A 12,140-nucleotide genomic window follows, 5' to 3' on the forward strand; every position below is an offset into this window, starting at 1 on the left:
AAAGGGTTTAGTGATAATCTCTGTTCCATCTGCATACGTACATCCCCGGATATTCTATCATTAAAAGAGAAATATAATCGAACCGTTCGGGATGCGCCGGTCGAAAGTTTTGGTCAGCGGAGCGTGCACGATAGCCGGAGGAGTCCGCGCGCGGGCTGGGATGGAAACGGGTTCGGCCAGGAATTTTCTGGGCTCCGCGATACGAAAGGAGGGCGAGAGCGGCCCAGGAAAAACGCCGCCGGGGTTCCTCGTGCCTGCCCCGGGATTATAATAATTCGCGTCACTGCGTCCAATTTCAATCTAGCTCTGGCCGGGCGGAATGCGTCTCCCGGGTGGGCGAGATCACTTCGTTAACCGGACCGGCGTACTTCCGGTATCCCCATCAGCGTTCTTTTCCGGTTATCGTTTGCTGATCGACTCACCGAAACCACCGGAATACCAACCTCGAATTATCTCCTTTCCCTTTGATGCTCTCCGCGAGCCTTCCCCTGGAACTCGAGGACCTCCGCCATCTTTTCGATGACGTACGGCGTTCGTGAGGACGTCGCTGGTTCATTAACCCTCGCTCTACAACGTACGCGAAGACGTAGGAGAGCCGCAGCTCGGACAAGTGTGCTCTATATTTTATGATTAATCATTTACTAGAAAGAGAAAGGAATCCTATGTTTGTTCTACGTTTAAGCATAACGGTTGATAACAATATTCCCTTGAATTTACAAGAATTGAACGATAGATTAAATTTCTGTTGAAATCTTCAATTACGAGTGAAGACGTAAGGCGAGGGGTTGAAATGCTTTCTATTATCGCGGATAAAAATATTTTCTATAGTCAGTGGAGTATTCCTTCGGAAACAGTTGCAACACCGAAATCGTTAACTCGAGTGTTCAATTACATTCGATTCCTAGCCTCGAGATACCTGCAAATGTTCCATTCAAAGCCTTCCAATTACTCCGGACGCGATGGCAGACATAAATCAAGAAGACAGCCAAGCTCGAACTTCAGTCATTCCCCACGCTCCGCAAAACAATCGAATTGGGTCGCCGCGAAGAAAAAGCCCAGCCAGCATTTACTGCTCAGTCGGCGGACAAACAGAATGTACTAAAATCTTAACAGACTATAAACCACAGAAGTCCCCCGATATCGACCCGGGCGCCGTTCGTCCGCAATATTTAAAGAACGAACGGGACGTCCTCCGGTTCGAGCCGGCGCGTTTATCAACATCGGCCAGAAGCAGCAGCCGCGGCAATCGGAAACCGCAGTGTCCTCGGTATTTAACGCGAGTCCCCGGCACAGTATTCGCGCGCAGGAAATATTAAAAGAGCCATTTCCAGGTTTCCCCGTCTCCTCGCGGGCCGCTGACGAGCCGATTAATGGCGAGGATGATGTCCGACCCAGATTCGCAAGACCAGGCTTCCGGGACGGGGGATGAGATCGCGGGGAAAGCTGAAAGGGGTAAACGAGATGGAAGCCGGCGGAGTGAAAGGCGAAACTCAGAAAAGAACGGCCGGCCGCGAACGAGACGGAGAGATTCCATCGCGAAGCAACGCGTTTGCCAGTGATTTGCGAGTGTTCCCGCGGGCATTACCGTGTTCCCGATCGAATAAATTGTTGTTTCCCCCCGGAGAATTCGAGGGGGACGAGAGAGCACGATGCGCCCGAACAATATCGTTAGCAGTCTCGAGTCGCGACGGGGTGGCCGCCATTTTGCACTCCCCGCGCCCCTCCTTCGCCTTCGCCTTCGCCTTCGCCGGGCCGCCATTCCGCCGGGCCGGCGCTGGAATTTATGATACGTCGCGCATTTATATTCCAACACCTTCCATAAATTTTACTTGAGCCGCATGTAAGTGGCTCCACTTTTGTTCATAGATTCCTACGGCCCCGGGATTTATGGCCGCGTCGCCCGCCATCGTTCGATCCAGCGCGACACGGTTGGGGCGGGAATCGGGTACGGCCGCGATACTATTCCGTTATCGGCCGATAAACTTGACGGATTATGTACCGGTATATTCGGATGGATATGGAAGCTATAGCTTGCGAGAAAACCTTCTCGACCGGCCGATTTTTATGAAACTTCGCCGAGATTGCCTCTCGAGAAAATAGTTGTCGTATTTTTTCTTATTGGGCCGTATTCGTTTTGAAGGGTGAGAACGTCTATCGATGTTAAGGGTTGGAAGGGTATTTTATATCTCTGAAATTAAAGGGTGTAGAGAAGAAAGTTTTGACTTATATATATGCGTCGTTTCGAAGAGATCGTCGCAAGAATATTTTAACGTAGTGGATAATAAGATTGCAGTGATTTACTTGAAAGGTTCAAGTTGGCGCATCGGCGAACTTGCCTGTACTTGAATGCGATTTTCAATAGTTTCTCGGGATTGTTTTTCATTCGAACTACTTGCACGCTAAAGGTTAGACTTCGTGGTTGAATTGGATGTACGGGAAGTTTGAGGAAATTGAAATAATATAATATGTCAAACGACAGAAATTTATCATTTATTGCAATACCCAATGAAGAAAGTGGACTACAGTTTTCTCAGCCAGGCATTGTATTCAGAAGTCTTGAGATCCAATTCCGCTGCGGCTGATTAAAAAAAAGGTCACGTGTCAACGGTATATAAAACAATCGATTACGTTATAGCGAGGTCGCATAATATAAAACAATGACCCTTGATTTGTTATTACAATACGTCATTTAAGTTACGCTAACAAAAATATAACTCTTATTACCAGTGAGAATAATCATTCATCCGTAAAATATCTTCGCAGTCACTTATACATCTACAAATAAATAAATATACAATATATATAATACATTATTATATGTCATATATCTTAAACATTTATTGCGTCGTACACACGCATGTACAGAGTGTTCTTCGAATAACTCTATTGGACAGTCCAGCAACAAGTAAAATAATACGTCTCCGATATCCAAATAAGGAATATTACGATTCATTTCGTATTGGACTGCACAGTGTAAAATCTAGGATACGTTCCATTGTAAAATCTCTATTAATACTTTTTTACTTCAAGGTTGCTCTCGCACCCGAAAGACGGTCCAACAAAGCGAGTCGTTTGCCTGAACACCCTGTACACGCGTGTACACAATTATGTACATACATATGTATACATGTACACGGTCAAATTCTGATAGACGCATACGTATATATAAATACACCACCACAGGTATATCTCGTATCTGTATACTATGTTCATGCCACTTTACAACGATACAAACAGTCAATAGTTTAGTTATCATCGATAAATTTGTTTTATCATCGTTACCACATCACAGCAAAGACAGCGCGGATAAATAATACACGGATCCTTCGCGTCGCGCAAGGACTATATCAATGGCAGACCTTCGACTGACTACGGTATCATTGAAACAGTCAAGGAACAATGATGGCACAACAATGAGTTAATCGATTATCCATTTAATTCCGGCTGACAACGAACCACGCATTTCAGGAAAATAAAAGAAGAGATCATCGCCCCGTCGTCCGTAATGATCCGTGGATCATCACTGGTCTACGCGTTTCCTTTTTAGACATCGTCGCTTAAAATAGTTGGGAATTCAATAATCTTCTATTGCTCTCCGAGGAGTAACTATCGTCGCGAGTAGTCGTAACAGCGAGTGATCGAATAATTGAAATTTCTGAGAATATTACAAAAAATCATACGCATATTCGAGCCAACTGAGCTGGCTCGATATAACGCCGGGCGAATATTCATCTAACCAGAAACGTTAAGCGCGCAATTCACGAGAGAAACGTACCGATCGACCAACGATCGACGCGTTCTCGCCGAAAATCCTGTCCGTCTGTCTGATGCGGAGCGGGGGCTACTTTTATTATCATCTGGACAGCATTTACCGTTGACGAAGCGCGCGGCTAGCTAGGAAATTATATACTCTATATCGTTACCCATGAACATCTCAAACTATTCGTATGTACACTTTCACGTTTATTTACAATCCGCCGGTCGCCGATGACATGGAAACTACGCGTTAAGAGGGAAGCGTCTTTGTACCAACGTTTTCGGGGATCACCCTTGGATCTGCTCTATAAACAACATACAAAACGGTGTTACACTTTTACGATAATCATCATATCCCCCTCTTCTGTTCTCTCTATATAGGAAATCGATACGAAGAGTACATTGGAAATGACATAGCACCGAAGGAACTTGGCCGCGACAGTATGCATCACTATTAGTTCCTGGTAATAGAGTACTAACAAGGCTTACGAGCTACCTCACTTAAGCTAACAATGTAACGATGAATGTCAATCGTCCTTCGACAATGGCGAAGGGTTAATCAGGTAACAATTTCAACGAATTCTTATACTCCTTAGAAATTACTAACAGAGGAGAGGCTTTGAACTGCGGTAAAAGATGATTGTACATACATAGACGATTTTTGTTCGCTAGACTGAAAACGGTACACCTCTTCTACAAACCGTGGTTCTTCGCTAAAAGGAAAACGTACCCCCTTATTCGTCATTCACAGTAGGAACTAGTCACTTTCACTCGTTGCACTATTTTATCAAAAATTTTGATCATGTTCGATCACGGTTTGCAAAAGACACTATTTACCAATAGAATATTCTTCTGGTGGTTATCGATAGTGTCGTTAAAAGGTCTCTAGGGGGAAAGGTCTCCGATCGCCGATAGAAAAATCAATCGCAACGCATGAAGAGTATCAATTTGATCGTTTAACGAAGGGCACCGTGTGATCCTCCTCTTTAGACGGAGGTCCTCGTACGTTCGAGCCGCCTCGTGACCGTTGGAGAGAGATGCTGCCCGGAGGACGTCTGTAGCGCGCCTCGACTCCCGGAACTCGTGTCCCGGCTCCGAATCTGATCGTGTCAATTAACCCCGGGATACAATTTACAGGTATACATAGTGGATATAAAAGTGGAGTAACAAAGTTAGATCTTCTTTAGATTGTTGAGCATGTGTCGATTGAAATATACCGAGGACTTCTTTGGTTTAACTTTGTTCTAGAGAAGATCCTCGCGGTACGAGATGATGATCATTCACCGCCGGGATTCGAAGAACGACCGGCAGCGAGCGAATCGTCAGAGTTTCTCCGGTGCCGTGGATCTGATGGCTGGCGCGGTTTGAGGTGAAATCGGAGGTCCGACGCTCGTCGATCGTTCCAAAGGCAACATCATCTTGCTCGGGATGGGCTGGGATATTGCACGCTTAGCCAGTCTGAAAGAGCTGCCATTCGTTGCTGTTAATGCACAAGTAACGCGCGATGCTTCCGATTTTATGTTTTCGAACGTCGACCCTTTGCGTCTTGGATCATGTGGTTTCTATATTTTGTCACCTCTATTCGAGATGTTTACTTTCCGATGATTTATGGTAGCATGCCTGTAGAATAGAGTATTTCCAAAGTGACGTAAAGGGTCGACGCGTGGAGTATTATCTTAATTCCAGCATCTTCTAATCTTAAAGAGACATTTACAAGATCGTTAAAGAATTAGCGAACAGGGTAAGCATCAAGAAAGTTAGATTCATTATCAGCCACAAGGAATCATGAGTCATGCCTGAAGAATCAAATAGTTGTTATCTCCTAAATTTGTAGGAAGTTGAAGCGGACATTGAAATTCCCAGCATGAAGTCGAATGAAACGTCCATTAGAACAGAGTACCATGAATAGAAACAGATTCCTCTACTCTAAGGCTAATGCTAAATATGAAATATGTATATACGTATATTCCACTGACTTCTTCAACGTTATCAAACTGTAGCAGAATCGTGAGAAGTATGCTGCTTCTATTAACGAGACAGGTGTAGATCGCCAGTTGTGGAAGCAGATGAGAACATGGATTAGCGAAAGTAGTATAACTAGCAGTGTGTTTTGGATTTTCATACTGAAAGCGTGAAATAAACGTAAGATCTCCGTGAGAAAGAAGCATTGGTGAATGATCACATGACGATGAAGACGAATAGCTGTCCCGTCTGCAAAGACAGTGATTTAGAGTGGATCAATTAATCATTCCTTACATGAACAAACAAACAGACGTCTACACCCTTCATTGTAGAAATAACCTTCCAAGATGATCATTCGCTTCTATTATTAAAATTATTTCTCTTTTCTTTTCTACAACTCTTACAATGGAAGGTGCTTCAATTTGAAGGATGTAACAATGTATCACGAAACAAGAAAAGACAGTTCAGTTTAATGTTGTCGATCATAACGGCAAGAACAAAGCTGGTTGACTCTGAGTTTGCAGGAGTAGTTTCGATTGCTGTAGGATCTGCATTTCCGCACCTTCGAGGGTCAATACATAGCTAGAAGAGATGCTCGAATATAACGTTGCAAACAGACTGCGGAGGTTTAAATATATATATATATAAATGATTAATATTAATGTTTTTGTTCAACGAAAGAAGCTTCTGTGAATTACAATGTACACGCATGTGTAAACTCGTCTAAACATCTACAGTCTTGTACACCGTTAAGTCCGTGAGTTGTGGTGTTATTTGAAATGGCATTCGAGTGTACAGTAGTGCATTGTGTCAGAGCTTTTTTTTTCTATCACATGATAAGACGCACTGTAAGTCTCTCGCGAAAGCAGATATCTTTGTCCGACCTACCACCAAATCAAATAGAAAACTAATATACTTAAAGAATTGAAGTGAAGAGAAGCTAGTTTATTGGTGATGGATCTAGATGAATGCTTTTCCGTAAAACACACGCACACACGCATTCACCTAACAAATTTCAAGCGGTAAGAGGCTATGGTTTACCTTGGTCGCTATAGTGAGATCAGACCATTTCATGAGGTAATGAAAAAACGGTTTAAGTTTTTCTACATCTAGACACTCATATGTTGATTAACCACAAATTCTGGACACATGTACGGCTGACAGATAAAACATTAAGTTTGAGCGTAGAACGACGGCGAATCTTGCCGCGTGACACGATGTATCTTCATAACAGGTACCTGTAACGAAGAAACTAATAAGCTTTAAACACTGTTCGGCTGAAGAGCGCGAAGTAGAACGTGTTAATAAGAAAGAAGTACAGAAAGATTAGTTTAGCGAGTAAGTGCCCTCCAACGTTGAAAAATAACAAGTTACACTTCTATCTGTAAAAACCCACTGTCACTCTAACACAACAAGCAAAAGGAGAAAAGGAGAAAATTACGCTGATACGAACATGAACCATACTGTACATAGATCATACATGAGCTAGGATAACTACAAAAGATTCTTGTCAATTCGAATTAGATATCGTTGCAAAATCAATTGTGCCGTTTTACAACCGCAGCAGGCTTCATGTAGGAATGATACCTATTTCATCCGAACATACGATATAGACTAACATTTCGCGACGCCTTGTGTAAGAGACAAGGGGGAACTGGTTGGACGTAATCTCGCTGGTCTATATCGTTTGCCAAGATTCTTATGGATTATACCATGCCACTACTTAGATTATTCATGGTTTTAAGTACCTTGTTCTCGTAGTTACGATTGTTTTTACAAATCTCTCGACTATATTGCTTTTTAGTTAACATCGATTCGGGCGCGAGTACGAAGAACGCACCATCGTCGCCCCTGAAACAACTACTTTTTGCTTGAAACCTTTTCATACTGACACCACAGTACAGTTTATAAAAATACAGCATTATCTATGTACAGATAATAGAGAGAGTTTTTGATTAATCTCCGAAATGCCTTACGCCCACTCTGCACGTCTTCTTTCTAGGAGACAACATTTATCACGACACTTCCGCCGTTCTGCAGGGATCGAAACGTCTGAACGTCGAGGATAGCAAGGATCGAATGAATTATTACCTTAAAAATGCCCACATCACGACAAGATGTAATCTAATAAGACACAGTAAACCGTATCGTGTGTTACGTGTATCGTGAAATAAACGGCTTACCTTCTCCGCCGTAGAGAAGCATTTTGCCCGGGTAAACCGAACTGACCTCTTGGGATCACCATGCGAGCGTTACCCTGAGCAGGCCTCGAGCCCCCGTGAGCCTGTAGCATGGTCAAATGAGCGGCATAGCCGTCGTGGAGAATCGTGGCCAGAAGATGGTGTTTCTTTGGCACTTTTCCAATGATGAAAATCTGACTCGGCTTAAGGTTAATCGCGGTGTAAACGCTAATGTCTTTGCTACTGCCGTACGCGTGATGAATTATCACACCGTGCTCCTAAAAATATGGAATTATCATTTTGAAAATAAGCAACAGAAACCGAGTAACAAATAGATCTTACACAACTATGTTAATAAATCTGAAATAATTAAACTTCTGTCGCCGTCATTGAAGATTAAATAATTCTCAAGAAAGAACATGACGCACACTCGCATTGTATACCTATAATTCATCAAAGAACAACAATGGATTTTTAGATAATTATTTACCTGCACCAATCTGTTTAAGTACGCGGCTTTATGGCCTAATGGGTCTGTCGACAGACCATCCGCAAAGGATACAAGACCGTGAGGAAAATTGTGTTGAGACAACCAAGAAACGACTTTCTGCTGTTGCATGTCAGGCCTCGCGGTAATATAAATAATTAAGTAACCCAATTCTTGCCAGTGCCTAAACGGAAGAAGCGGAACACAGATGAATTAGAAACGAAACGCAGTTTATCTTCGTGTCGTTACATCGAAAATGTACCTGACAACATCTACGGCTCCCGCTCTAACTTTCGGATCTTTCCCACTAACGGACATGCTTGCAGTGAACGAACCATCTATGCTAAATACTACACACTCTGTTTTCGGTGGAATCACAGCCAAGAAAAAGTCTACCGATGTATGGTCACCTCTAAAGAAAAGGAGCTTGTGTGTATTATATCCGGTACTTCCATTTTAACGTTCGCAGATTAATCATATTACCTGACGATCATTTTAATCGGATACAATCCGTAACCAAATGCTTTGTCGTCTGGTATCCTATATGTTATTCTACCATTTTTATCAGTCACTTCTGTTGATAAGTACGTCCATTCTCCTGCCGGAGCATCCTTCATGATATGGATATCCACTTTTTCACCTAGAAAAAGTAATCGTACTCGCGAGACGAGTCCAAAGTACGTAATTAACGTGGCATTGTTTTTAATATACCTGTTAATGCGATGACGTCTATCGGGCTGTACATAAATCTAGCAACCAACACTTGTGGTGCTCCTTCTCTAATAATTACATCATTCGCTCTATGATTGGCAGCAACATTCTAATTGAATAAAAAATATGGTTACCCAAAGTGCAAGGATAAACTATCTGTAACGATACGTCTTCTTTTCTCGCTGAGAATTACCTTTAGTTTAACAGAGGTACGCTTCTTGTTCCACTTCTCTCTGGGTTGACCTGGACGGAAGCTAGATAATTCTTTCTCTTCGTTATTGAGTATTGGCAAATCAAATGTGCCTAATTGTCGTAGAATAAACGCTATGACGTCGTAAGACTCCCAATAACTGGCGTGAAAAAGATGAGGCAAAGCGTTCGTAGGAAAATTTGCTAAACCTTCTGGACAGTAAAGCGCGTAATCTAGTCTCTTTGTGCCCCACCATTTCTGTGTCACTGCAACAATCGCCAGTCATGAGAACAAAATAATTATACCTTGAATATTAAACGAATCAATTTACTTTTTACTTACACGTGGATACTATTTGTAAAGGAATATTCTCAACCATACCGGATATAGTACTGTGAATCGATATATCGGATAGCCTTCTTATATGCGACATGGACATGTTTGGAATGTTTAGACCATCCGTGAATAATTGTGGGTTCGATTGAATTGTTTCCACTGAGAAAAATATACCACTTAGAATATTCACATTTTCCACTTATAATTTTATATGACAAATACATACGCAAATGGTACGGTTGACCATTCCCGAGTGGGTACTTTTGATACCGAGCCACATTAACTGGTGGAAGTAGAGAGAATCTTGCAGAGATCAGAGGCTCTAATCTAGCAGCTACAGGATCAGTAGGATGGAATAAGTTGTATAGTTGATTCACCAACGGTCTTTTTATATTACTATTCTTATCGCCGCCTGCAGAAATTTTTCTGTACGCCAGAACTAAAGCGAGTGGACTACCGAACATGAAAACCTCTCCTACTTCAAAGTCCAATTTACAATGTTGAAGATCACTGAAACAAAGAGAATACGCGTTAATCTACCATAATAGATTTCCACAATTATAACAAACATATTTTCACTCGGTTCTTACCTTATGCTAGAAGATTTTCTTCTGGGAGAAGGTGCTGTCAAGTGTCTCCCATCGTCGTTACACTCAACGTTTTGGCTATCCAAAATATTGTTCTCACTATTATGTCTAGACTGTGCTGATCTACACAAAGCGTCGTAAGTTAAAATTGCTCCTACTGAGTCCCCTATGAAGCAAATTTGTCCCGTGAAGCCACGGCCCTCTTCGCTTTTTATGAATTCATTGTAAACTTGATTAGCTCCAGCTATGACTCGCGAAACTGCGTCCTGATATTCGGGGGTTGAACTGGCAAGCAATGGTATCGCACCGATTGGAATAGTGTCATTGGTCACTTGAGGGGCGTCCACGGAAGAAGGTGATATATCAAAGCTATACGGACTTAAACTGAAAGGAAATACATTGAAGTATAATACATACAGAATTAGGTAAAAGGTCAGAATTCTTCGACCTGACCGTTGTGACCTTACCTTGATAGAATGCCAAGACCTTCGGTGCAAATTGAAGGGCAAGAGACGAACTTAATAGCAATGTGACCAACCATGCTAGGGTAGTGTTGTCTCATAACTGACTCAAAGGCCCCTTTGAATGTTGTGATATCCGATTTTTTCGCAGTCAAGTCTACGTTGGCATCTAAAATATTTTTTAATAACCAGAATAATATTACATTGCTTAAGAAATTCAAAATATAATGAATATATTTATAATTATATAATTCTATAACTACCTAACACGCTTCCCGCATGCATCACAATAAGGAGCACTGTAGTCTTGCATGGTTGATGCGTCGGAGAATGTTGAGGCGAAGTTGGACAGGAAACGTCGATGCTAGTCGATGTGGAGATCTGTAATCGTTTACTGCTACGTTCACAAGCCATTCGTTGAAGATAAGAAGGCGAGAATATCGTGTCATCTGCGAATGGAAATTTACATAACTCGTATGATAGTCTCGGAAATCTCTGAGTATCTGAATCGACGATCACGATTTACCTTCTTTATCTGCGGTAATGGTCGAAGCGAACGTATTGTCCTCCTCTTCTGCTAGAAGATCCAAAGAACTCCATTTAGCTAATGAAGAGTTATCTCCAAAGTCCTCTGTGCAACCAAAAATTTTAACATTGCTTATGCATTGTGCCTTTTTAAGCATTTGTGACACGTGTTAAGATAGGAAATAGAAGAACACGCATCGGGATTTCGGCTCCCTCGGACCAGAATTAGGCGTCACAAGAAGCAAACAGTAGAAATGTATGTGGTAGTCTGTAGTATATTACTGCGTTAACTACGAGTATGGAATTTTAGAAGAGATCTGTTACTTCATGTAAAGTCATGCTGCTGACTCATGCTATCGAATATCGTTATTGAAACTTCCATGCGTAAAGCTGTATCTCCACGTCTGTCTACGATATAACTGATCAGACTTTTCGCAGTGATAAATTTCTCTAAGCAATAAACTCGCTTGTCGTCATCTAAAAAGGCATAAATGCAGTCGTACAATGTTTCAAATTCATTCACAGAATACTAACACTAGTGTCATTGTCGATCTTTAATCCCAGAAGTGTATCTTCCGACAGACACTTTAACGCGTCTGTAGTTCTAAGATTTATCTACATGTCCTACCTGAGCGTATAATAGGTATAACGAACCCAGCTGCAGTGCGGAGTGCAATTTAAAAAACAGAGAGGACACACATAAAACAAATAGAAAATGTCAAAAGATACCAGCTCATGCTGTAGTCTCTACTGGCAAAGTGCGAATTTCTAGAGAACATGTTTCCCTTTTGGAAGAATGCAAGCTGTTTCGTTCGCATTCCCTTTGAAAGAGAAGAATATTGTCCAAGAAATTCGCTGTACCATCCGCTTTAAAGTTGAATTTCGTCAGCCAAATGTTGCTTATATGCAAGTCAATTTTCTTCAAGAGTTAGAGTCATGCTGTGC

At 42.0% G+C, this 12,140-nt stretch overlaps 1 protein-coding gene across 23 annotated transcripts in view; it reads right to left on the bottom strand.

Moving 5' to 3' along the window:
- Nucleotides 1-2,468: 2,468 nt before the first annotated feature.
- The window catches only part of rdgB (retinal degeneration B), a 28,852-nt gene continuing 19,180 nt past the window's right edge, over nt 2,469-12,140 (bottom strand). For 13 of the 23 annotated variants that reach the window (XM_031993841.2, XM_076371929.1, XM_031993849.2 and 10 more), the window contains 13 exons: nt 11,197-11,301; nt 10,934-11,119; nt 10,677-10,839; nt 10,213-10,593; nt 9,849-10,132; nt 9,629-9,781; nt 9,290-9,552; nt 9,097-9,205; nt 8,869-9,025; nt 8,648-8,797; nt 8,389-8,569; nt 7,902-8,176; nt 2,469-5,223 (listed from right to left, as the gene is read on the bottom strand). In XM_031993841.2, the coding sequence (XP_031849701.1) occupies nt 5,079-5,223; nt 7,902-8,176; nt 8,389-8,569; nt 8,648-8,797; nt 8,869-9,025; nt 9,097-9,205; nt 9,290-9,552; nt 9,629-9,781; nt 9,849-10,132; nt 10,213-10,593; nt 10,677-10,839; nt 10,934-11,119; nt 11,197-11,301 (2,552 nt within the window). In that variant the 3' untranslated portion in view covers nt 2,469-5,078. Of the gene's footprint in view, nt 7,810-7,901; nt 8,177-8,388; nt 8,570-8,647; nt 8,798-8,868; nt 9,026-9,096; nt 9,206-9,289; nt 9,553-9,628; nt 9,782-9,848; nt 10,133-10,212; nt 10,594-10,676; nt 10,840-10,933; nt 11,120-11,196; nt 11,302-11,823; nt 11,854-12,140 lie in introns of all 23 variants that reach the window. The other 10 variants (XR_004236657.2, XR_004236656.2, XM_031993853.2 and 7 more) reach the window with 10 other exon arrangements.

This window comes from Nomia melanderi, chromosome 11 (genome assembly GCF_051020985.1).
Source record: "Nomia melanderi isolate GNS246 chromosome 11, iyNomMela1, whole genome shotgun sequence".
NCBI lineage: Eukaryota > Metazoa > Arthropoda > Insecta > Hymenoptera > Halictidae > Nomia > Nomia melanderi.